The following is a 27,636-nucleotide window of genomic DNA, read 5'->3' on the forward strand; positions in this document are numbered from 1 at the left end:
ACACCATCACTTATAGCAACAACCCATATTAAGCAACTAGGACCAACTTCATGTATACCCTTGGGTGGGCCATTCACTGAGGGTGTGCATCTGCAAGTGATAATTAAGTGAGAGCTGGAGTTCGCCATCTTCCCTGGGCACATCCAGAGCTGCTTTGGGCTCAAGGTGTTGAACAAAACATATAGGTAGCCTGTCTGCCAACCTAGATTTTTGATTTCTCTAAACACAGCAGAGGCAAGTTCAAAAGCTTCACGTAGCTGTAAAACACAAAAACTCTCGGATTTGTTAACTGCAGTTACCTCAGAGTAGTGGCATGCAGCAGCTTCAGATTGAAAACATAGCAGCGCTTACCTCAAATCGCAAACTCGCTAGTGTGCCGGTCATCACCCGAAGTGAACCGACAAAGTGGCAGGAACAGGGAACTCTGTGTTGCGCCGGTCATAGTCTAGTCCCTGTGTCACCATAAAACTTAAAGGAGAGGGTGAAGCTTTTCTTTTTAGATCTTTAAACAATAACTGCACCCTGCCACAAATTACAGAAAACATGCTATAATTATTAATCCTATTGAGCATCACCAACCTTCTGTGCTCTGAACCCCCCAGGTGAAGGTTTCCTTTTTATGACACTGCTGTGCGGCTTAAGGCTTCCTTGCCCTAGTGGCAATAATACATTGTGAAGTATTTTCTTTTTTGTGTCAGGGTGCAGGCACTGTTTAAAGATACATATAACGAAGCTGCTTACAGACAATCGTGGTCTTGGAAACACTAGTGTCAGAAGTTTAGTACTGTGAAAGCATTAAATTCTAAAAGGCAAACACCACTATGTATCTTTAGAATTGATTACAATGCAGTTTTTTTTATGTGTCAGTGTGCAAGCAATGTTTAAAAGATGTAATGTTTCAGAGCATGAAGCCACAATTCAGATTACAAGTCCATAATCATCTTCAATAGAAGAGAATGCAACCAAATTGGCTTGAGTCAGAAGGAATCCATGTTTAATCTAGTCCCCTTGCCTAAAGCTTTTGAGTTCAACTAAGGATTTCCCTAGGTTGGCTATTGTAGTTAGTACTGGGTGGATGATGTGGTAATACAAAAGGCAAAGACATCAATGCAGAATGACACACAAATGCTATTTTTTGTTGCAGCCCTTGGAACAGGATTTGAAAATAGATCATAAAACCATGCAACTAGACACCAACCTCATCACAGAATTACTGGTTTTGGGCCAAAGGGAAGATCTGTTATAGGTAAACACATGTGTCCTGTAAGAGATTTAACTTTCAAGTACAGAATAGTTTAAAATAGCATCAGCAACACTAGATTAAGAGTGATTGGCTCAAAGTCACCTTTACAAAGAATGTAAACAACGGTAGAAAATGATGTGCTACCACCAGCATGTCCTGGACAAATCATGCTAGTCACCATAAAGTTACAAAAAACAGAAGATAAAGGGATACAAAGCAGCCCTACTGCACCTACCTGTAAGGTGATGTGTGCAGTGGAAGGCAAACAAGACATTTTGTAACAGTGGATATCAATCCCCTGCACAGATAGCCTTAAGGACGGATCATTGCCCCAATAAAAAGGGCCATACTAACCTCTGCAGTTCCACTTACTAAAACCTCTTAAGTGAATGATTGTTCTCCCAGAGGCTAACATAAGACAGAGTCATAGGCAAGTGCGTTTTATAAGAATGGGTGTTCCTCCAAGAAAAGAAAAGCCGCCAATCTCGGGAGGCAGAATTACCCAAAAACCGATTCCTACATCCAGGTTTCAGCCTCAACAGACAAAGCCAGGGATGTCTGCAGGTAAAATCTTCATGGTGACTTATATGCTCCATCTGGTTGCGGGGTTAACAAAAAGGGTATGCAAGCACACCCAGGAGACCCATACAAAGGCAACCAGCAACTCCATGTACATCACACTTGGGGATGATTACTCACGCCAGTGGTTGAAGTACAGAGCCGAGTTTCAGGGTCAGATGTGGGTCTGGGTGGCATTCGTTCCAGTCTGTTTCAGGACCCGTGCTTACAGAGGATGCCTGCTGTTAGCGGAAAATGTTCAGTTTCTGTGCCAATTCCCTTCAACCAGAGAGACACCGAGCACTTTTGCTGGAGTCTGGGCTTTTTTTTATTTTAAACTCCTGAGTGAGAGGACCTTTTACCACTTACTCATTCTTTTTCTCTGACTGGGATTTTGTATTTTTACTGTTTTATGGAGTCTGGTAAACTCCATATGTTTAATTCAGGCATCTGCTTGTTGCTTTGTGACAGCCAGCATCCTATGTGCAGTGTCACTGAAAAGTCCCTTGGACTTCTCTTTATGTTTAAATACATTTTCTTGTGAGAACTACAGTTCCCAAGAATAATAAGATAAAAGTTATCTTACTTACCTTTCTTTTCTTACACACCACACTATGTGGGGTGCTGGGGGTTACATTGTAACTCCTCATGTAACTTTTTGTTACAACTAACAAATGGCTGGTGGCAGTGGTTACTTTTTACTACCTTTTGTGCAGGTTAATAGCAGGCTGATTTCTCAGCTGCAGTACAGCACCCATGGGTTACAATTTTCTCAAAATGGCCCGTCTTCTTTTTTTGCCATTTTTCGATTGTCAGTTCCCTCTGGGCTTTTCTTCTATCCTACAGAATATTTGTGGGTTTTGCCTTTGGCGGGGTTGAGCCCTGAAGCCCGCCCAGGCTCCAGTGTGTTTGGGAAGGCAGGAAGTGAGGGAGGAGCCCGAAACTTCAGGGTCCTTTGTCTGCATGTATGCCTAGCTGAACCCAGTTCTAACTGGGCGGCTGGCTGTCCTGGAGGACAACCAACCCCCAGGTGATTGACAGCTCTGGGTGTGTGAATGACTGGGATCCTGCATAAAAGGCAAGGATTTTTTGACTACAGACAGTCGACTACTGGAAAAAAAGGAATCCAAAGCAGAAGACAAGAAGAGACACCAGCAGCACCTTCCAGGACCACAACAGCACTGGTGAAGCCTTGCAGCAATGCTGGCCACGTTTGCACATGGAAGACCCGCCAAGGGCCATTTCCTCCCTTAGGCTGGTGGGATCAACTAGCCTCAAGACTTTCTTCATTTTGCGCCATCCCCCCGACTTGCTGTGACCTACCTGGGCTGCAGAATCCCAATACCCGGGGTACCTGGACCATTATCGAGTACATCGTCTTCTGAAGATCGAATCAGCCTGAAACTTTGCAGGCATCCATGTGGACCTCCAGAGGATGGAATTCTTTACCAAAGTCCCCTCACCAGAGTTCAGGACCGTATAATCAAAGAGAATCCGCCAGCAATATTAATTTATTCTTGGCGCTACCAAAAAAGCGCCAAAACGAGAAAGAGCCGCTGAAGTGAGCTAAATCCATTGCTGCTGACCCCTTCTCCAGAGTGCTGCTGCAGAAGCCCGCCAGAGATCCCCCCCTTTCGTCACCACGACTAAGGAGCAGGAATCAGGATCTGCAACGTTGCACCTATAAGGAATCCAGCTACAATTTCTTCTTTACTTTCAAGGCTGTGGGGCTTACGTTGTAATTACCCTGTGCCATTTTTGGTGCTTCCTGGCTGGCGGAAGTGCAATTATCTTCAATTGAGAGATGACCTCAACTCCCTTGTGCTCCCCTTGAGCCCCTGTTTCACCTCAAGAACCACTGACTGGTTAACTAACTTTTTCTCTGAAGACCTTCATTAGAACTGGAACTGTCCATTTGACTTTCCCCAAAGATCCATCTTCTTGATCCTACTGGCTTTAGCAGTGCTGATTCCTCCATAGGTTTTAAATGTGAACACTTTTATTGCTAGGAAACAGACTGCCTATATCCCTATTGGAGAGTACAGATGTTATTAACAGTTGCTAAAGTGTGTGTGTGTGTGATAACTCTGAGACGTTCCCTTCCATCTTAAATGTTGTAAAGTGATATATACAAGTGCTGATACTGACCTTAATGGACGCCCCTCTGTGTGCTGGATATGTAAAGCATAGAAAAAGTTACTCACCTGCAATATTTCTTGAATAACTGGATGCCATTTAACATTGAATGTTATTGTTAGTTGCTGCATTTTAGATTGACTTGTGTGCATTGTGTATATATGAATAAATATTTTAATATTACTTAAAACTTGTATCCCTGTGTATACTGATTTCAGTGTACTGCTCTATAGCTTACATAACTCCCTCCTAAGATAAGCCTGGCTACTCGGCCACTCTACCGACTTGTGTGGTGCAGGCCTATATTTAGAGTTGCGTCCATAATACCAACAGATGGGTTTAATGAAGCCTCACACCAGTTGTGAAATAACATTCCAGACAAAGGATGTCCTCTGCATGAAGTCTCATGAAGCTGTATAAGGGCAGACATTACATCTGGCATAGAGCAGCACTGGGGACTCAGCAAGGGCCTACTGGTAATATGCAGGAGTATGGAGGAGACAAAAGAATTTGGCTCCGGCGAACCAACTCAGCCTGACCTAAGCAGCAGCAGCATCATCATCACGGAAGGTGATGTCCGATGGTGCTGCACATCACGGAGAAGCAGGTACATCACCCCAGTATCCAGATTCAATATAAGGTCCCATCAGAATGTATAGACCCTCAGAATTCAGTATATCTGAGGTCCTACAAGTGACATGAGCGCACCAGCAGGTTTCGGAGAACTTGTTTTATCTCCACTTGCTCAAAGGAGGGAGTCGCTGTTAGGGAGAATTCTCAGAAATGTGCCGATTCCCTCCACCTTAGAGACCCCCAGCAACTTTGCTAGATTTTGAGGACTTGATTTATTTTTTTTAACCTGGAGAGAGCGAGGCCCTTTTTCCCCACTCTCTCATGAATTTTAATGTGGCTATACGTCTGTTTATTTTTGGTTGTGGATCCTGACAAACTCCATAGGCAACATCTTCTACATTATGTCACAAAGCACCTTCAGTGCATGAGACAGGGAAGACTTCCAGATTTCCCAAAGGTTTAAATACATTCTCTGGGGTAAAATACTGTTTCCCAGAGCAGTAAAGTGAAATGACTTTACTTACCATTGTAACTTTATAGACCCAGCACACACTATCTTACAATAGAGTGCTGGAGGGGTTACCTAGTATCCCCTATGTCCAGCTTCTCATGTAACATTTTTATGTTACCCTTTTCTCACTGAATGGCTGCTGGCAGTGGTTTCGTTTTACCTACCATGGTGTGCATTTACCGTGGGCTGCGTTCACAACTGCTGTAAAGCAACCATGGGCGCCATCTTTGTGAAAATGGCTCAGTCTTTTTTCACCATTTCTTTGTGGAGAGGTCCTTCTTGAGATTTACTCTGCGCGCCAAACCAGGTTTGGTCTCTGTTCATTTTGCTTTTGGCAGGATTCACAAGTGAAGCCCGCCTCCGGGTCCAGGGTGTCTGGGGTAGGCAGGAAGTGAGGGAGGTGCCCGGAACTCCCTGTGCTTAGTCTCCTAGGAGACCCAAATACACTCTGTAGTGATTGGGCGGCTGACTGTTCAGCAAGGACACCCACCCTACTGGGTGATTGACAGCTAGGCTGGAATGAATGGGAGAGAACAGAATAAAAGGCAAGTCTTTTGGCTTGGACGGCAGAGTCGACCACTGGACGAAGGAACCAAAGAAGAGCTTGAAGATGACGCCTGCTGCAACTCCTGAACCGTTGGTTTGCCCGGTGAAGCCCTACTGCAGTGCCGAAACGCCAAGTTCGCATCGACAGAGAAGCCCCTGCAAGGACGACTTCTCTCCTCGAGTTGGTGGGGCCAATCAACTCCAAGTAAGCCACCTGGACATTCATCTCGGAGCTGGTTGAATTTCCACAGAGTTGCTGCTGGAAACCGTATAGCCAGGGAGAGGTACACCAGATTGTGTGCATTGCTTTTAAGCTGGCCTAGAGCTTTTGGAAGATCCTCCGGACTCCCAGGAAGCAGGACTGACTGAGCCTGAGCCCCCTCAACAGAGTGCAGGACCCAAGAAGCAAGGAAAGTTCATCTCTACAGACAGGAACCACATCGTTGCTATTTGCGGTAGGCGCGAGGAGCTGAAACACCAACAGCCACTGAAAGTGAATTTTGCCGGTTGCAAGTTTTGCCCGTCCCAGTACATTGCAGGAGTCCACCGATGTCCTCTCTCTTGTCCCCACGACTGAGGCCCAGGAACAGTGAGAGCTGCACAGGAACAGAAGGCATCAGCTCCATCTTTTCTTCATTTCTAAGGTACTGTAAAACAAGTCTAAGATACCTCTTATTGTAGAGTTTCTTTGAAACTTCTACAACTCACAAGCCCAATCAGCTTGTGGCCATACATTTGATTCTTCTTTTTATCAAAGACTCCTAAGAACTTGTGCAAAGACTTCCATTTACTTACCAGAAGTGCATAATCCTATACAAGACTTTTGCCCACTGGCTTTGGCTTAGCCGATCGAATTGTATGACTCTTCTTGAGGGATCCAAAAGTATTTGCCGGTTTAAGAATATTTGTGGTCTCTTGTTGTTCTAACCACCTTTGCCTTTTACCAATTTCTAAAAGTATTCTAAATGCCAACAGTAAGATATTAATGTCCCCAGCCCCCTAGCTATTGAAGTCACCTGTGGGTGTAGGTTGTGTCCGTGTGCCATCCCCAAAGGGTCTTCACTGGTTTAGAAACTCAGAGTGTACAGTATTGAAGTTTATCTGTGTATTACTATTCTATTGCTCCCTTCTGAAGAAGGCTTTCTAACTGACTGATGAATACATTAATTGTTTATGCAAGAAACCTTGTGTGTAAGAGTTTATTTGAATACCTGTAACTGTAAATCTCAGTGTAACTCCAATACAGCGCACATTTACCCCTCTTGAGATAAGCCTAGCTGCTCAACACGCTACCAAAACTGTGTAGTACAAGCTTATACCAAAGGTTGGGTTGCCTATACCTGTAGTCAGAGTTGTTTGTAGTGTTCCCAGAGGGCAGTGCATACAAACTTTGCCTAACAGTCACCTGTGGAAGGCTTCTTCTTGAGGAGAGAGACAGCTCTGAGATTTAGCTTGGCTAAGCTCTTTCAGCAGCAGTTCCAACTTCAGTCAAGATCCTCTTGATACTTTGCATACAAGTTTTGGTTTACTGAAAAACTGCTCCAAAGCACCCCAGATTTGTAAAATGCTGTGCTGGGGGTAAAATGAACCAAACTCAGAGGGGCTACCCCATCCTGAATAACCAGTGCTGAGGCACTTGTGAAGTTAGTCATGGTGAGGATGTGGGTTAAGGCGTCTGAAATCCCAAAGCAGCCTTAACAGTGCCATGCACACAAATGCCAACACCATGAATTTAGGGATGATGGCCAAACAAAAGCAGTTGTTTCCAGAACCATGTCTTAAACAAGTAGGGAGACATTTATGTCAGGGTAGTAGTTAAAATACATTCAAATGAAAAGGTGCATAATAGCGCAACAGACATATAAAGATAGGCTGTCACTAGTGTATCAGGACCACAGTCAAGAGAGATAGCTTTGGAAAAAAAGAAATGGAGGATAGGGTGTGCCTGCACTCCTATCTTTATTGGAGGTAGAAATGAATTTGAGTGGCAAGTGGGATGGAAAAAAGCACCTCACTTGTCAAAAAGTGCCAGGAAGGAAAAAAAACGAGAGCCAGATTAATACTTATGGTCCCAAAGAGGGAAGCTAAAAAGCTGCAAAAAGGAAAATCTTTCCCAATACAAAACAGCCCCAAACAAGACCACACTGAATCCCATACAACACAGAACCTGAGGTTCATCAACATCCACTCAGTAGTCCCACATGCAGCTGGCACCACTCACGGCCTGGATGCAATCGTCATCGCTGAAACCTGGCTGACCCCCACCTCCACATCCTTCATGTCTGTCCAGATCCCAACCTCATACTTGTCAACATCAAATTAAGTCCACCCTCCTGAAATTCAAAAATGAAATCCGGGCAGCCTTCAAGGAGCACCTCCTGCACACCCTCCAATGCACCCACCTAACCCGGTATCCCACCAGATGGTCACCCGCTACAGTCCACCCCATTGTGGTACTCCCCCCCCCCCCCATTTTTAACACTTAAATATTCCACAAACTGTAAATGTATTTACCCACTACTGTAAATTGTATATTGCTAAAAGAATGGTATAATGCAAGGACACTTTTACACCCTGGAACTATCTACTGTATGCATGTAACTTCTACCAATGCGCAATTCTCAGGATGCTTCCAGAAATTAAGACTCTACCTCAAATACCCAAATTAAAGAAGGGCTGAATGTAGATAAAAGGAGCAAGAGCATAAAGGAGGGGGGACAAAAGGAGGGGAGGGTGAGAGGACATAAAAGAGAGATGGGGAAGAAGGGAAGAAAGACGGGGTGAGAGGATATGACGTCAAAGGGAAGAGGCTGCAAAAAGGAGAGAGGGGGAGAGGTGGGATGAGCACGTAAAGGAGAGAGGAAGCGGGGGTGAGAGGACATAAAAGAGGGGGTAAAACCCCTAGGGGCAGGGAATCTATAACGTGTTTATACACAGATGACCTCACATGATATAAGGTGTTTCGAAGTGTGAAGATATTGGGTGGGGGAAAGTGATACCTATTGTGTATGGATACCCAGGACATTGGAGATCTAAATCGGATCAGCGTCAAATGAGTCAGAGTGTTTATTATTTTTCTTTGAAATCCCAGTGGACATTTGTAGGGGCAATCCCCACCTATTGACTTCATGTAATGCTTGCACTCGAGAGTCCTCCGGCGGGGTATGCGCAGTAAGGGTTTGTGAGACAGCGCTTTGAGAGGCTCGAGTGCGCTCAGTGAAGGCCACCCAGTCACATTTTCGGATCCGGACAGTTTATACTGGTTGCCACAATGAGACATTCTTCTCCAGCGGCAACATGCAAGGAGGCGGTGGCCCGATGCCCCTCGTTTGAGCAGGTGGAAACCAGAAGCACTCAGGCGAAGACCAAGGACCTGGAAGAAGAACATCACACCTGTGAGGGACTGGAAGACAGACTCAAACTGGACTGAGTACTAAGGGATCAAGAGTCAGATACAGTGGTACATTTGTTTGCTATAGACTTAGGTCTCCAAACCACAAGTTTGTTGGGGATCCTATCTATCGTAATCCTACGAGGGGGTTCCCCGCCTCAACAAAACTACAGACGTCTGCCTGTGTCCAAAAACCCTAATCTGACCCTTGCACTCTTCTTCTAAAGTTCCAAAACATAAATGTTAAGCTCTAGCAAAGAAAGAAATAACTTACCAGGAAAAGGGATTGCCCTTTTCCTAGATTCTTTCCGGTAGTTTTAAAAAGTCACTTTATCATGGTTCCAGTGTTAGTCTCAAGGTTTTACTTCACAATTTCAGGGGGGTAGGGGGGGAGGGGAAAGAGTACCCTTCCCTTGAACTTTCACACAATTCCTCTTAATTGTTCCAGTTCTTCACACTCTGGGCCTCATCACAAGTTGGGCGCTTATCCCGGCGGTATTACTGCCGGAGCTACTAGCCCTACCGCCAAACCCCCCAGCGCTATTAGCGCCGGATCACGGGTCTGCCGGAATGTAAGTCCCCATTCCCCATTGGGCCCATTCAGGAACTTCCCATTCCCCATTGGGCCCAATGGGGAATGTTCGGCGGTATTACTGCTGGGAGTAATGGCGCCGAAAATCGGCAGAATCACAGCCGATTTGCCCCCAGCTCTTAGCTGGGGTAAATCCGCAAAGCCCGTGATTTGGCGGACCCTGAAATGCAGCGGTAATAGTGTTACCGCCGCATTTAAGGGTTACCACCAAACTCGTGATGAGGCAGTCTGTGTCTTCCACTTGCTTTCTGGGGGTATCACCCTACCCTTCTCCACCGATTGCTCCTCTTTATGTCCCTGGTGTACTCTGCCAGGGTATTTACTGATTTCTCACGAATTATAAAACAAGGTATATTTCTGCCCTTTTATGCGTTGGTTTGACAATTTCCCCCCCAACTTCAGGTTCACTGCCTTTCCCACTCGTAGTTTACTCTCCTGCCGGGATGTCGCACTGTTTCACAAAGTCGACTTCTACTGGGGGCGGGGGGTGTTTGAGCCCCAGACTCCCTATTTGCCTGGTTCACCGACCTGCCAGGGCTTTTCCATTCTCCAACTACTTCCTTTGTTATCCACAGAACAATTATATTGGGTCCCCAACCCTTTCTCATTACAGTTTTTTTCTGCTTTTAATTCTTCCTTTAGATATGGGATCTGCAACCCTTTTCTAGCACGGTTCTCCCTCACACCAATTCCTGTTTTAAAACATTGGTTCACCGACCCTTTCCTAATATTGCTTGCATCCACATCAACTTCTACAATGGTGTTACTTAGCATGACACAGCATTCACCTACAAACACTCAGTACCGCGTTCACTTTCTCTGGGCGGCTTCAATGTTCGTGTGTTCACTTCTCAATCTTCTTTGGTCAGCTGACTCAGCATGCTTCCCTTGAGTCAGTAAGCGTTTGCATTGCCCTCACCTCTTGCTGCTTTGTTCCCGCAAGCTGTAAGCATCCTTCAGTTTGCCTCTCCTGCAGGCCGTTCATGTCATCCTCAGCGCTGCTTCTGATGGTCTGCTTGTCCTTTGCGTTCCAACAGACATCTGAAAAAGTAACCGAAAGAACCAGCCTCTGGCCTCGCTCTTCGTTCTGGAGTTCGCCCAGCTGTGTCAACTTCAAACTTCCTGGCACGGTCTGACGCTTTCCAAAGACGTTGACTAACCGTTTCTGGTCATCTTCATTACTCCATCCCTCTTCCTTGTCTCAGTACTGAAAAGGGGTTGGGGGGCACATACAGTGTTTGACTGCAGTAAAGTGGGATTTCTTCATCTTTACACCACAATGAGCCATGTATGTTGCAGAGGCATATATGTGTCATTGGGAATTGGGACTTTTTCCGTCCCTCTGGAGTAAGTCTTCCCCTGCGTGGTCCTCCCTCAGATAGCCACCCCCAGGGTCAGATTCAGGTAGCTTCTGCCTTTCCCTTGCGTAGGAGAAGCTTCCCTCCAGAGAATCTGTGTCGCTATTGCTAGATTCGTCAAAGTACATAGGCACCACCCATTGTTAGACAGGGGCATGAAAGGTTAACTATTAAGTACAGGGGTTGGACCATGGGGATACTATAAGGGCAGGAGAGTTGGAGGGCGGTTGGGTTGGCTCGATGGTTGGGAATAGCGGGATACTGTCTGTTGACTTGCAAATCCAATAAATGGGACAGACTTGTCCATTCCTTGTCATATCTCTTAGTTGTCTCATTTTCTTTACTTTGACAGGGGTGAGAAAGCATAAAGGAGGGTGTTAGGGAGAATTATTTCTGTGCTAATTCCCTTCAACCTTAGAGACCCGCAGCTCTTTTGCTGAACTTTAGGACTTAAAATTTAACCCTGGCGTGAGTGGGACCTTTTTCTAACTCCTGTGTTTTTACCTAATTTGGATTTTGTGTTTTCACTGTTTTTGGAGTCTGTCAAATTCCATAGGTATCTGCCTTTTGTATGGTGACAAACTGCACCTTCAGTGCAGTGTCACGGAGAAATCCTTTAGATTTCTCAAAAGGTTTAGATACCTTTAATTGTGTGACCGTCTGTTCCCAAGAATAGTAAGGTGAAATTGACTTTACTTACCTTTTCTCTTTGTAGGTCCAGCACACAGCATCTTATGTGGAGTGCTGAGGGTTACCTAGTAGCCCCTTATCCCATATTCTCATGGACAAAATGTTATGTTACCGTCACTACTGTAAATGGCTGATGGAAGTGGTTTAATTTTCCTACCAGTGTGCTTTTCTACCAGAGGCTGAATCCTCAGCTGCAGTACAGCACCCATGGGTTGCCATTTTGTCAAAATGGCCCTGGTCATCTTTTCTCGCCATTTTCTGTTTGTGAGGTCTTTCTTGGGTTGTACTCTGTGCGTTGAGCCAGGATTGAGCCCTTTGCTCGTTTTGCCTTTGGCGGGCTTCAGCCCTGAAGCCTGCCTCTGGCTCCAGTGTGTCTGGAAAGGCAGGATGTGAGGGAGGTTCCCAAAACTCCCCTGTCCTTTGTCTCTAGGAATGCCTGAATGCAACCAGTCCCGATTGGCTGGCTGGCTCTCCTTTCAGGACAACTAGCCGGCTGCGTGGAAGAAACCTGCTTAAAAGGCAAGGGTTTTGGGACTAGAGGCATAGTCGACCACTGGGAGAAATACCCGAAGAAACCATGAACTAAGCTTGCTGCATCCTCTTGGACCTTTGAATTGCCCGGTGAAGCCCTGCTGCTGTGCTGAAACTCATTTTTCAAGTCGACAGAGAAGCTCCGGAAGGGACGACTTCTTCCCTTAGATTAGTGGGACCAACTAACCAACCCTGACACTAACTCCACTGGACCATCTTTCCTGACTGGCTGTACTTCTTTGCTGCTGCAAGAACCAAGTGCCAGGGACCGAGAAATCTGTAGTTGAGCGACACGTCTGAAATCCAGCCAGAAGCTCTAGGAGTCTCCTAAGGACCCTCCAGAAGCAGGACAACCAGAGCTCGAGTCCCCACACCAGAGTGCAGAACCCAAGGAGTGAAGGAAGCCCAACTGGTATCCGAGATCCGCAATAGTGCTGTTTACTAAGCGCTCAAACCACGAAGTGCCGCTGAACCGAAAAGAGGCCGTAGCTGCAGATGACCTCCAAACTACAGCTGCAGGAGCCCTCCAGACGTCCTCCCTATTGTCCACAAGACTGAGGCTCAGGAACTCAGGGTCTGCACTGCTGTAACATGACAGAATCCAGCTGGGACCACTTCTTCAAACCAGAGGAACTGTTTAGGCTTGGGGTACTTACCTCATTGTCTTTTTAGCTGTGCTCTTCTCAGTTAGGAATTGCATTGGCTTATCTTTAGAGTAAGCCGACTCTTTTCACAGGCTGAACAGCTGTGACCCCAACAAGTGATTTTTTTCCTACAAATTCTCTAACTTTGTGCAGGACTTTGATTCTAACAAGTGCCTCAGCTCTTCTAGCCCATTGACTTTGATATTTCTGTCCCTTATAGGTGGTAACTTGTTTTAGATTTATTGCTGGGAAAGGCTGGTCTAGATTTCATTGGAAGATCTAAGTGTTCTCACACATATTGGGAACCTGTTTAATCTTTTTCCTTCCTTAAACCTTTCCTTTCTGCAAACTCAGAAACCGCAAAGTATACACTAGTGTGATAGATAAATGCTATTACTGTCCCTATGATTGAAGTCACCTCAGGGTGTAGGAATTGTGTAAGGAGCATATCCAAAGATTATCCATTAACTTGCTCCGATTCTGAAAAGTAATTTTAAAGTATATTTTAATTGTTACACAACTTGCCTTTTTAAAGAATGCTTATTTAAAACTTGATGTTACAAAATAACTATTTATAACTGAAACCTCGAGCGTAAATGTTACTTGTATTGACACATTTTATTGCTACAGCTTTACAGCTCACATGTACCCCTCTTGAGATAGGCCTGGCTGCTCAGTCACACTACCAACTTGTGTAGTACAGACCTATACCAAAAGGTGGGTTACGTAATACAAAGCAGATAAGTGTTGTGTAGTCCCACACAGTGTGACTCCATCAATTCTTACCTAATAGAGGGGGTGGCATAAAGGAGAGGGAAGGAGCGGCAGAGGGAAGGAGCGGCAGAGGGAAGGAGCGGCAGACAGAGAGAAAGTAGAGGGAAGGAAGGAGATACTTCGTTTGAGACAGGAGGAAACATTGCTGCCTCCAGAAGCCAAATGCTAGGGGCATTTTTGAGACCATTTAAAACGTTTTCAAATCTGTTGGCGCTTCCTAATGTACCACTGGAAATTACTTCAAGGTGCTCAAGTAAAACAATTCACGAAAAAGCCCCTTTGAAGTCGAAGGTCCCTTTATCACATCAGGCACCTGGTTTTGGGGGCGTATACTCTCCAGCGACTCCAAAATTTATGGATGATCAGAAGTACTTGTAATGTATTTCATATGAGTGGCGCGTGTGGAATGTTGATCCGCTTTCAGGTATCAACATTCCACATGAGCCAGTTACTTTCAGGTCCTCTCCGGCGGCGGTGCCTGCTTCGGGGGTCCATATAATAAAGTGACTTGCTCACTTATCGGTGTCTTAGCTTTCTTCACTGGCGACGAGGATTAGTTTTGGACCCTCGCTTCCACGTGTGCGAGCGCCAACATCGGTGCGGCTTGACTACAGTTAAGCAGAGTCGCGGAGTGGACCAGGAGATACTCGGGGTGCCTGGCCCGCCCTGAGGGTGTCGGGCAACGTGCGGAGTGGCCATCCTTGTGCCCCAGGTGCAGAGAAGGACAGCAGCAATCCGCCAGGTTCGTGCAGTGTGTGCTCCAGGAGGAGCGAGGGGCCCCGGCAGTCCGCCAGGCCTGCAGCGGTGAGTGCTCCCGGGACGCAGTGCAGCCACAGCACCACAGCGCTGGGCGGTGTGCCACGACCAACCGTTGGGTTCGCGTTGGTCCCCTGCTTCCACGGAAGGGCGATCTCTCTTGAAAGCGGTGGGTCGGCGCACGTAGTGAAGCACGCCTGCCATTGCAGTAGCCTGCTGTCGCCCTCAGCTGGGCAAAGTGACGGGTTTGGAGGAGCGGGCTGTTCCCCAGCATTGTTCGTCCCGGGCTCTCTGCGGAGGAGCGGCGGAGCTGAGGTAGCCTGGAAAGCCAAGCCAGGATTTCCGGCCATCTCATTGGCTCACTCAGCGTGAGGTGGGCGGAGCCAAAGCCACCCTTGCAACGCAAGTTGGCTGCAAGCGGAATTGCTGGAAGGGGATAGTACGAGATACTTCATTTGCCCTACGTCCTGGTGGGGGCGGAACTTGCCCCAACGTGTGTTTGTGGACTCGAGCTTTCCTTTGATGATAGAGCGTAGTGGGCGTTCTGGTTGCTCTTTGGACCAGGACTTTGTGTCTTGAACACTGGATTGTCCTGAGGTGCCCTCAACATAAGCATTATCGCGGAATGCCAGGTGAGTGGGTAGCCTTGGCCCACACAAAGACACAGAGCGGCACATAATGAGGTACATTGGGTGATTCGTGTCCAGACATGTTACATACGGCGGCCAGGCCTCCGCCTGCGTTTCTGCGAACGCCTGGGGAGCCTACTGCCCCATGGGATCAGTGGGTAGATGCATTTAAAGTGTACTTAAGGGCGGCCGGTGGTACCAAGTTCAATGATGATGAAAAGGAAGCTGCATTGTTGAACTGCATTGGCACTGAAGGATTGAGAGTTTTCTGCCATTTGCCTGGCAAGGATGTGACAGTTCCAGGTGGCGGTGAAGGGGAAAGGATTGTGAGTGCATATGAGACTGCGTTAAAGAAACTGGAAGTTCGCTTTGGAATGTTGTACTAGAGAGATACAAGTTTTTTTCCAGGGCGCAGGGATCGGGAGAATGCATTGATGCCTATGTGACAGCATTACGTGCTCTGATGGCCACATGTAGATTTTCTGGTAACCTGGATGAATACATCAGGGATCAAATAGTGATGAAGACAAGCAACCAGAAAATCAGGGAAAGATGGTGGATAGAAAGTGATCCGCCCTTGGATAAAGTCCTAGAGATTGCCAGAGCGATTGAGGCATCCAGAACAAGTGTACAAATAGTTACAGACAGGGAGACCTCCAGGGATGGAGTTCATGCTGTTGTACCCCGCAACAGAAAGGTGGTTGAGAAAAGTGCCAACCAGGGAGGAAGGTGGTCTAAAGGGAAGGAAATGTGCCAAAACTGGATGGTCTAGCCATTCTTCTGATTCTAAAATATGCCCTGCTGGAAATATGGAAAGTAGGAAGTGCAAGCGCACCGGTCATTATGCTCGCATGTGTAAAATTAATATTGTGGCCAATGTGGCATCTGAAGAGCGCGCTTTAGTATAAGAGGTGGTGTCAGCGGTAAACCCGAGCAGGGTGTAATTTTGCATGTGGAAGGAAGGGCTTGCAAAGGTCCATGGGTATCGGTGTTGGTGGATGGTCACCCCTTGGATACGTTGGTTGATTCGAGATCACCATATACCATGGTGGCTCCGGAAGTATATGTGGGAAACTTGGGGAGGGAGATATCAGCTTTGTATGCGTCTGATATTAACCCCAGTGTATATGGGCAGAATCCTATTGAGGTGTTGGTTATGATTGGTCCAATTTTGCATTTAAGGGTCGGCAGGCTGCTGGAAAGTTGTATGTGGCGCACAAGGGTACAAGTATCCTGGGTTGGGATGAGCAAGCAGCTTTGGGGATGGAGATACATCTGGGGAAGGAAGTTCCGGTGCTCAGCATCCTGGAGGTGGGTGAGAATAGTAATGAATTGACTTCGATTTCACTCATGGCAGAGTTTCCTGAGGTATTCTCGGATACCTTGGGTAAACTCAAAGGATTTTGCCATCGTATTGTTTTAAAGAAAGGTACTGTACCCAAGCTGCACAAAGTGAGAAGAGTTCGAGTGTCAGCGAGGGAGGGTTTGAAAAGAGTTATGCAAATTGGAAGTGCCGGGAATCATTGAGCCCATTGAGTCTTCAGAGTGGTTATTTCCGGTGGTCCTTGTCAGGAAGGTGGATGGGAACATCAGAATGTGTGTGGACCTCTGGGAATTGAATTCTAGTATTTGGGTGGATCGGCAACCCTTGCCGAACATTAATGAACTGTTGTTGACCATGAGCAGGGCAACGTGTTTTTCTACATTTGACCTGTCTAAGGCAGGGGTCTCCAACCTTTACGTTAGCTAGAGCTACTTGTAGCAGAGGCCAACAGTGGGGAGCTACTAGCGGGCGATATCGGGGTGGGGATATTTATAAACCTCAGAATTTTTACCAATATTTTTTTGGCTCGATTATTTCCCCTCTATAAACAGATGGACTAACATATGCCTTCACGAATATATTAAGAACTTCAAAAACGTCTTTGTTGCATTATTATTTATTAGTAGCTGTCTCAAAAAGACAGATATTTGTTGGATTACCACACAAATATCTTGTAATTTTTGTGCCCCTTCCTTTGCATTTTATGCAGGCTTTCTACATGCGAGGCACACTACTGTTTTCCAAATGTGCATTTCACACTTCCAAACAAAATAAAATAAAAATAAAAAGTAATTTCCTAATTGAAAAATGCTGCTTGCGTTCACAAGTTTTCTTTGACAATTTAGTTTTGTCAGACACCACACATACTCCGCTATTTGCCGGTAAGATAGCTCAGCGGGTTGAGCACTCGCTGCTGCGATCTGAGCGTGATCTGCAGGTTGCAGGTTCGAATCCCAGCAAGTCCAACTCAGCCTTTCATCCTTCTGAGGTCAATAAATGAGTACCAATTTCGGTTGGGTGATATTGTATGTAAATATGTGCTCTGTAAAGCGCTTTGGATTAAGGCACTATATAAATAACACATCATTATTTGTGTGCCCCTCTGTGTTTTAGCACAAGTTATATTTATAAAGATGTTATATGCTTGTCAAACTGGTTAATCACAAATAAATGCTTCTGTTATGCTGACAGCAGTTTTTAGGAAATTAAACTGGGTTCATGGGTGTCAACTTTTGATTTTCACTACAGGGGCAGAAATATCCCCACCTCAGCCCTGAATATAAGCGAGCAACCAGCCCAACCCATACCCTGGCAAACACATTGTATAGCACTTTTTTTATAAGGCATTGCAAAAAGTCATACGATTAACAACCTGTAGTTTTGAATATATAACATCTCAGCATCGGTCTGTCAACCTGCTGAGCTATCCTGGTAGGCTTCTAATGTACAGCGTGTCTATGGATCGCTTAATGTACTAAAAGTGGGTGTACCTGTGTCATGGAAGTGATTTAAATTGGAAATGTACAGTGTGGAATTTGGAAAGAAGCCACATGAAGGAAATTGCACCATTTTATAAATATTATTTTGAACATTTCCAGGCGAGCGGCAGTGCTACTGTGATATTTTCATTATGTGGTCCCAATGATCCTGATCCTGCCCCAGCCCCTCCAACATCTCTGGCAAACGAGAGCAGCTTGCTTAAGCAAGACAGTGTCGTGGGGGCGCACAAGGCCAACTGTGGTACTACAGGCGGCCTGCAGAAGCAGAACGTGATACTGACATCTGTCAGTGGATTTACAAGCAGCTCCAAGTGGCACAGCAGCCAAGCTCTCTGCCCGCAATTGGGACGACCAGGGTTCGGATCCTGAACACGGAAAATAACTGCAAAGCGCACCATTAAATAATATAACTTAGGAAACTGTTTATTTTTCGGTATCTTCAGTGCGGGTGACTGAAAAGGCTCAGGCGAGCTACTAGTCGCCCGCGATCGACTGTTTGGCGACCTCTGGTCTAAGGCATAACATCAGATTGACCTACACATTGAGTCCAGGCCTCTTACCTCATTTGTGACTCAGTTTGGGGCTTATCGCTTTTGTCGTATGCCCTTTGGACTTGCATCGGCATCAGCTGTATTTCAACGTTTGATGCAAGAAATGTTTGGTGGTTTGCCTGGAGTGTGTTATTTTCAAGATGACATCTTAGTGTGGGGTGGATGTAGGGAGGTGCATGATGTCAGGGTTCGAAAGGTCATGAAGGTGTTGAAAGAAAGAGGTCTTACGGTGAAATTGTTAAAGTGTAAGGTGGGAGTGGACAAAGTAACGTATCTGGGCCATACTCTTAGTGCGGAGGGTGTTAGTCCAAAAGTTGAACTGGTAGGTCTTGCAGAGTATTATGTTAAATCCATACCTAATTATGCTGAGAAGACTGTGGCCATGAGGGCTTTGATGAAGAAATCCGCCAGATTTGTATGGTCTGATTTGTGCGATGAGGAATTCAATATAGTGAAGGGTGATGTAGAAAACGCTCCATGTCTGACGTCTTTTGATCCAAAACATAAAACAATGCTCACTGTGGATGCTAGCGAGGTAGGGCTGGGAGCAGTATTGGAACAATGGAGTTAAGGGGAGCGTAAGCCAGTAGCTTTTGCCTCCAGGACTTGAGAGAAGTGGAAAGTAGATATTCCGTGATTGAAAGAGAGGCTTTGGCCGTGGTTTGGGCATCAAAGCACTTTAGGACGTTCCTATGGGGCGTTCCATACGTGGTCAGGACCGACCATAAGCCTTTGGTCCAGGTGTTTCCCACTAGAGGTGTAGTGGCTGTGTCTCCAAGGATAGCCAGGTGGTCTGTTGAGCTACAAGATTATAATTTCATTATGCAGTATGTTCCTGGGTAACAGAATGTGGTAGCTGTCACGGCTACCTACCTCAGAATGTCACGACTGTGATGAGGGTGAGGTCGGGAAGGATGAAGAGTTGCAAGGATGTCAGATTGCTTGTATTACGCCTGTTGTGGATAAGTCAGTCTGGGACATATAAAGTGAAGCTGATGTTGAATTGAAATGGATTCGAGGTGGTCTCAACAAGGGTTGGGAGGCTGTTAAGAATAGACCTGAAGGAAAGGGTTATACACAAGTGTTACATGAGTTAGCTGATGGCCCATGGGGTGTGTCTAGAGGGGTCAAACTAGTACCACCGGTCAGTTTTAGGGGTAAGATTGTGGAATTGGCTCATGTGGGACACTTGGGTCGTTCTTTGACCAAGAGGCGATTGCGGGAGGAGTACTGGTGGCCTTCCATGGACCGGGATGTTGAGGCGGCAGTGAAGGAATGCCAAGCGTGTGCTATTAGCGACAAGAGCAAGGCGGTGCATCCCCAGTCTGCATTCTGTTGACATCCCTAGGGAGGTTTGGTCCAAGTTGGCTCTGGATACATTGGGCCCTTTCGAATGCCTGCAGCCGGAGTGTAGGTTCCTACTGGTTCTCGTCAATTACACATCCAGGTGGATTGAGGTGGCAGCATTTGAAAGAGTGACCACGGATTGTGTTATTGCCTTCTTGAAGAAAGTGTTTGACAGGGAGGGGATACCAGCTAGTTTGGTCACCGACAATGGTGTGCAGTTCACCTCTAAGGCCAGGAAGGAATTTCTGGGACAATGTGCAATAGTGCATCATCGCACAGTCTTGTATAATCCGTGTGCCAATGGCCTTGTAGAAAGAGCCAATGGTACCATTAAGGGTGCCATACAGTTGGCTTTGGCGAATGGACATGATTGGCAAGAGGATGTGACAAGAGTATTTAGCAGCTTACCGCAGAACCCCTTGAGTTATCACAGGGAGGTCGCCATTTGAACTCATGAGGGGAAGAAAGCCAGGCACCACTCTTAGGTCTTTGGCATTGGGTGGTGGTGGTCCATGTGTGTTAGATTTGGAGGATATACATCGCAATGTTTTGGCACGCCAAGAAGCTGTGAGGTCTTCCCAGAAGAGTATGAAGGCGTTACAAGTGGTGGTGGGTAATACTGTTTGCATTAAAAATCCGGTTTGTTCAGAAAGGTGCCAGTGCGTTTATGCCTGCCAAAAAGGTGACAAAAAGTGGTAAGGGTCATGTGCAGTTGGAGGACGGCTCCATCTGGAGCAAGAGACGGGTGGTGATTCTGGGAGATGATAATAATTCCATGGAAACTGAAGACACTGATGCGTTGGATTTTAACCCTGTAAGGTTTCAGGTGGGTGAGGACAGAGAAGAAGGTAGTGGTGTGCATGATCCGGTGGTAGGGCAGGATGTGGAGCATCAGGATGTACCAAGAGAAGATCAACTGGAAATTGATCAGGGGCGTCTGGCTAGACGTTGTGGTCCTCCTGTACGACTTAGGGATTATGTGTATTAATATCGTCTGGAATCCAGTATTTCCATCACCATATGTGATGTTGTATGTTTCTGCTTAGTTGAACTTTAGAGCACTATGATGTTAAAGGTAAAGCTCAATGTTTAGTTCAATTTATGTGCTATGCATTAATTTCATCGTTACAGTCGAATGTTATTTGTGAAATGTTATGTTTCATTTGGTTATGTAAGGGAAGAGGATATGTTGTAATGTATTTCATATGAGTGGCGCGTGTGGAATGTTGATCCGCTTTCAGGTATCAACATTCCACATGAGCCAGTTAGTTTCAGGTCCTCTCCGGAGGCGGTGCCTGCTTCGGGGGTCCATACAATAAAGTGACTTACTCACTTACCGGTGTCTTAGCTTTCTTCAGTACTCCCTACACAACCTTAACCACAGTGAAGGTATCTGCCCATATTAACCTTGGCTATGGACTGCGGAATGAAATGAACTTGGGCCATTATCGGATTTAACCCATTTGGAGATGCTTCCTTGATTTACTCTTAGAAAGAAAGCAACAGACCTTTCCTGGTTTAATGGTCTCCAAAAGGTGTAAGCCTGAATGCTTCAAAGGTTGTGGCAGTGGCAACAATTTAGCTATTATTTACATTAAGAGTGTCATCCTGAAACGCAGAAAACATTCAAAAACAAACCTTCTACACATTTCATAACTAATAGCTTCCAACAATCAGTGTAAAATGGGTATCCCAGTAGCTTTTCTTTGGATGGAAAAAGTGTTAAGACATTTTCAAGCAGCATCACAAAACCGCAAAAGGGCATATTTAATTACACTCCGATTGATGAAATTGGTGCTTTCCTCAGGCCGAACTGAGTGTGAAGAAGGCAATACTAGATACGTTTCTGGTGGGAATAAAGGAAAGCAGATCTCTTTGGAAAACATGCAGCATAACAATAACACACACTAATGTTACAACTTCACTCTCTGCTAATCAAACAAGGTCCACGATAGATTGTGCTTTAAAAAAAAAAAAATTGTCATTTAGGTTTCCTACTTAGTGGTGACTGAGCAAGGCGTAAATGTCAAGGGTGAAATACAAGAGACATTAATTTGGCGAGTGCAATACTTTCTGAATAACAGTGCATGAAAAGTCAAGGAAAATTTAAAATGTTCGACCCACCTCAGGCTGGCACACTCAAGCAGGCAATAATCACCCCACTTCTGATAAAACAACAGGCAGATCCAGATGACCTGGCCAGTTATAGGCTAAATTCGAACTTGGTGCTGAATCAGTTAACCTATCACATGGAAGCCAAGAATATTCTCCGACCAAATCAGGCTGGTGTTCGATTATACCACATTATCGAACCAGAGGTAATCACCATACTGGATGAGATGTGGGAACTGGTTGATGGTAGCTGGGTCGTGGCTTTCCTTTTTGTAGATCTTACAGTGTTGTATTGCACAGTTTACCATCAAATTATGTTTGGTGGGTTAAAAGACACAGGGGTATCAGAATTGGCGTTGTGCTGTATACAAGCGTTAGAAAATCTGACATAGGCTGTTGTAATTCCATCAAGCCTTTGGAAAAACACCCAGAGAGGATCCCAGGGGCTTTGTTCTGTCCCTTAATACTTAACATACATGTACAGCCCCTCGTGAAGCTTCTACAGTCATTTGGGATGGGTCCCATTTAAATTATGTGGATGACAAGATGCTGATAAAACCACCCTACCTGCCAGCAGATCAAACTGTACAACCTGCATGATTGAAGAGGACCAATGTATAGCAACCACTGAACTTAAATTCAATGCAGCGAAGTCAGGAATCATGGTAGTGGGAGGCTCCATCTTAAGGTCAAGCACAGATGAGGCAAAAAAAAAAAAAAACTGTCTCCATCCAAACCCTGTCATTCACTTGAAAAACCTTGTAATACTAATGAATTCGAGGCTCTCTCGAAAACTGCATTGAATAAGCCATTATGCAAAAACTAGGTTTCATGTTTTATGCCTGCTTAAAGAATATTCCCTTTTCTTCAGATGCATTAGAAGACCAAGGCCACGCTAGCACTGTCACCCGACTCCTAGACTAAGAAAACAGCATTTATCCATCCAAGTGTGGAAGAACGAATCGTAACTCAAACAGGACACATCGATGCTATTAATGCAGCTCTTTATACGCTTCAATGGCAGCCAGAGCAAAATGGCTCGTTATCAATCCCTGTGCCTCATGCAGAAAGGTTTCCATTTTTCAGGATCAAGACGCATTAGGGAGAAGCTAACTCACTACATACCTGGATGGTCTGTTCAGTCCCAGAGTACCCTACTTCTAAAGCCTATTATGTTTCACAAAGTGAGCGTGGTTAGCAAAAGAATCACTATAGAGGCCACCTACCGCTGGAACAAACTGTATACTACTCAAACCAGGCAGCAATCATTCAACCTTCAGGAAGAAAATACTAATTTAGTAAATGATTTAGTTTCCATCTATCCTTCGTACCCATTGTTTTGTTGTCCTTTAAGCGCAGAGAAGCCGCCTGACATTTGATGCGCTCTATAAAAGCACAATAAGCTAATAGTTTGTGCCAATGATTTAAGAAGACAGGAGGAGGAAAATATGACAAAGTACATTAACGACCTGTAAAAGAAATGCACAAAGAAATCCTGAAGCATACGATCCATTGAGAAATGTGCCACACATCTAATTCCAAAGTTATGAATGAAAAAAAGAAACATCTTCTCATTATCAACTGCAGCTTGTAGCAGAGGAACGAGTTAGAGACATATCCCAGAAAGTATAGCTTGGGCATAACAGTTGCTTCCCCCTCCTTTTGGGAGCACATCCAACACGCCTAAAAATGGCAGGCACAATTCAGATGGTGTTTGAATACAAAGGCCATCGAAATACTGATACATGCTAGAATGGTCCGTAACCTCGGCCCACTCCACGAAATGGTGGCGGGAGGAGGGGGGGTGGTCACAAATGCACAATACACATTACATTAGGTTGACAGATGAAAGGATGAAAGGAAAAATAATAGACTCCTACCTGGGAGAGACATGCAGTGACCCCAAAAAAGATCTGTCCAGATTCTGGCGAGAAACCAGTCTCCCTTGATGACATTGGTTAAGGTCAAATTAAAATGTACAAAGTACACACAAATATTGCAGGCATACGAGAGTTTGCTCACCTATGCGGATCCAATAAAAGTAAATAAAATACATAACAAGGTCTAAGATAGGAATGTGTTATTTTTCCAAAAAATAGACGAGCAGGACATTTTCAAACATATCACAGCAAACACTAGCTGCAGTGCTACAATAATTTTGATTTGGAAGTAGGTTACTCCCTATTTTTAAAAGTTGAGTGTAAAATACTTTTAAGGTGTACAAAAGTCAGCATTTTATAGATGAGTCAAACTGTTTTAACTGTAAAAAAAAAAAGACATGTTGTAATGAATATCTCTTTGCACATTCACAGATACATTTTTAACATTTTAGACCAGGCAGTGATGATAGTACAGTTTGTTCATGTCACTCCACAAAGGCCTTCCTCCCCACCCCCCAGGCAAAATGTGGTCAGGCCGGGCCCCCCCTAAAAATGCCAAATGGACAGCAAGTCCAAATGGTTATGATATGATATGACATTTGTAACGTGCCTATACACAAGTGTTTCAAGGCGCGACGAGGCAGGGAGGGGGGGGGAACAAGGGGAAGACAAACAACGCTCCTACTAGGCCAGGTGTCATTCATACCGCGCAAGTGCAGGGGTAGGGGGAAGGGAAAAAGTGGGAGGGGGGGGGGGAGTGCAGTGCAAATAAGTAGAATAGAAATAAAATAATAAACAAATAGGGCCAGCTGGTGGCAAGTGCAAGGTAAGTGCAGACAAGTGCTGGGGGGGGGGGGACTGTAGGGATACAGAGACAGTCCCGCAGTGCAGGGGTTGCCAGGGAGGCAGTGCAAGTGAAGAGTGACTGGGCCCAGGACCGAGGTCGGTGAGAGTGGCCCAGTTGCAGAATCAGTGCAGTTTAGGTGAAGAATTTAGCAGGGGAGAGGGAGGGAGAGAGAAAGCAATTATTTATCAACTATTGATAGAGATTATCAACTATTTCGTGCCGTCACTGCCCCCTACTCCCAGTATAGACCCTGTGCTCCCCCACCTGCTCCCATCACAGTCTGTGGGCTCCTTCATCCCACTCCTACTCCGTCACTGGGCTCTCCCTGCCCCACCACAGACCCTGGGCTCTCCCCAACCAGCTGGGAGGTTGGTTGTAGTGGTGCACTCCAATATTCACTGTTTTCTCCTACAGATTCTGTTATTCCATTCGTATAAATATTCTCTCAGGTGCACCTTGCTCACTCTGTGCTACCAGACTCAAACTAGTGAATGTGGGTAGTCTCCCGTATGCAACGGGAGGCAATAGCAAGGGCACACTTTTTTCCAACAACAATTGGTCAAAGAGTCAATCATACAATTCCATAAATCAAGAAAGTATTTTTTTTTTATATAAAATTACCAAAGGGCGTTTTTCACCACAATTCAATGTAGAAAGATATTCACAATGATCACGTGCGTTTCTGTAATTGCATTCACACAATGATTAAAGACATTTCTGTTTACATACATTAATCAATCAAATTCAAGTATTTCATAGACAGCAATCGTTGGTTAGGTATAACATAGAATAAAGTCACAATATGTACTTCCTCATTTTGGTCACTTTTCATATTGTTCCAGTGTTATAATGAATCCCGATATCTTGTCTAGATTTTATGTTGATGCTCAGGATATGATAATTTTCATATGTGCATCTTCTGTTTTTCACTACGCGTTTCGGGCAATTAGATGACCTTCAGGTGAGGATATCAAACCCTTTTAAAGTTTATCTAAAGAGAGTAAATTAAACTAAAATTAGGAATGTGTTTCAATGATATTTAAACTTTTATTTATTTAACACTCCATTACTAACCTTAGAATGGCTAAAGAGCACATGTATGGCTCTCATCTAATCGGATCGGATTTCTCGAGTCGCCCTTCAATTGGCTTGCCTCATTCGCTATTTAAATCGTGACTTTTCTACAAAGAGATGACATTGAGTTTTAAAACTACATCAGCTTTTCACGCATTATAAAGACAGTGAAACGTGATCGGGACCAGTCACTTATGAAGCGCTGGGTCCCACTCTGATCACCAACAATTATTGAGACTTCAATACACACAAGTTTAAAAACGTAACAAAAAGATGCATTAGACCCTGAAGGTTCTATTGGGTCAGCTCACAAGTCGGTAGTATTCTTGGTTCCCTGTGAATAATTATGGGGTATACTTAATACATGTGTCTCATGATTCATATATCAAGATTAAACGGTATGTAGGCGATATTGGGAGTAATTCGTACCTTCTTAGTTCCAATTCTACAGTTTCCCTTTTCTTGATGATTTAGGCTGTTACTGCAGCGGTGCGCCGACCGGCGCGTTAAGAAGATTGCCATCTGTTTCCCCACAGCAACGCTGGGATGGAACGTGTGTGACCGAGTGCTTACAATTCTTCTCTGTGTCTGCGATTTTACCTTTGCGAAGCACTCAGGAGAGCGGATTTTGGCAGGTAGGTAGGGGGATTGTGCAACAAAGGTTTTTAAAATGCCTTTGTTGTACAACCCTCCTCCCCCATCCACCCCCCACTTGCCAAAATCAGCTCAACTGACCTAAACATACACACACATTCACACAGCAATCACTATCATTCACACAAGCACCCATCACCATACACTTACTCACAACACATGCATCTATACACAATAAAATAAAAAGGAAATAAACAAACTTACATTCTGCCCCAGTCCTGAAGTTTCCACTCCAGTATCATGAACAGAAATTGGGAAGCAAGAATTTCCTGGTTCCTGCACATGCGTGCATAGGCCTGCGCATGGGTGCTGAAACTCTGCTCCAGGCTGCTCAGTACACATATGCGAAGAGGCGCAGGAGCTCCCCCTCCCACATAAAGACATGCAATTACCATAATTTCCAATGAACTATGCAAGGCTGGCGAAGCAAAACACCCCCAGCCGTGCATGGCTCAAAGTCATGTGCAGCTGGGGAACTGAACGGTCCAAGGGAAACAGTGTTTCCCTTTGACAGTTCAGCAAGCCCAGGAGCACTCCCTCAGCTGGAGAAAGCAGCTGAGGGAGTGCTTAGTCACTGGGCTGGCTCCTCGGCTACTCCATAATGGGTGAGGCGGCCACTGGGTCGACGCTCTCTTGCCCATTATGGATGAGCCACCAGGCTTGGACTGACATATAGGGCAATGCTCGAACCAAAAACGCAAAATGCTAGTGGCAGTTTTTTTGGGTCAAAATGGGCCCGTTCTTTGGCCCATGTGGGCCAGTCTGATGAGTTACTTCACTATGCAGATAGTAGTTTTGACCATTGTTGCTGAATAAATATTCTTTAAATATCACAATTTGCTTACATTTTAACAAAACACCCCCTTAGTTACTATTCAAACAGTCCGTCACTAAAGGAATTAATTGCCATTTGCAACTGTGGGCACTTTTTCACTGCTGAGACCGTTTTATCCATTTCCTCCGTAATCGTATTTCTGATGCTTGTATCTGCTTAGATTTACATGCTGTGCATAGGCCGACATTTAGTGGAATCTGCAGAGTATTACAGTTGTTTTCAAAATTTGAAAAGGGATGTCAACAGGACGTGCCAGTAATACTATCCCTAGTGTGATGTCAACTGTACCCATGGTCCTTCACGCGTCAAAGTCCCTCAGATTTCTTTGTTTCCGACATGAGGTAGCATGAAGAGTAGCACGATTACAGGTTTATCCAAGCAGATATGTATCAGACAAGCTCATGATGCACCTTCTCTCCAAGGGGAGGAAGGGTGGGTTGCATGTGAATCTAAACAGATACAAGCATCAGAAATAAGATTTCGGTGAGTAATGTATCTCTTATGAGGCTTGTGGAATCTGCTTGGATCACGTGCTGTGTATAGATTAGCAAGCAGTGTTAGGCGAAGGTGGTGGGTTGTGA

General features: G+C 45.2%; 1 protein-coding gene across 1 annotated transcript in view; it reads right to left on the reverse strand.

Moving 5' to 3' along the window:
- The window catches only part of PAXIP1 (PAX interacting protein 1), a 584,896-nt gene that overhangs the window by 444,303 nt on the left and 112,957 nt on the right, over window positions 1-27,636 (reverse strand). Inside the window, exon 4 of the mRNA XM_069647937.1 lies at window positions 23,646-23,709. Within this exon, the coding sequence (XP_069504038.1) occupies window positions 23,646-23,709 (64 nt within the window). The remainder of the gene's footprint in view (window positions 1-23,645; window positions 23,710-27,636) is intronic.

This window comes from Ambystoma mexicanum, chromosome 2q (assembly GCF_040938575.1).
Source record: "Ambystoma mexicanum isolate Mex_15411 chromosome 2q, UKY_AmexF1_1, whole genome shotgun sequence".
In the NCBI taxonomy this organism is placed as follows: Eukaryota; Metazoa; Chordata; class Amphibia; order Caudata; family Ambystomatidae; genus Ambystoma; species Ambystoma mexicanum.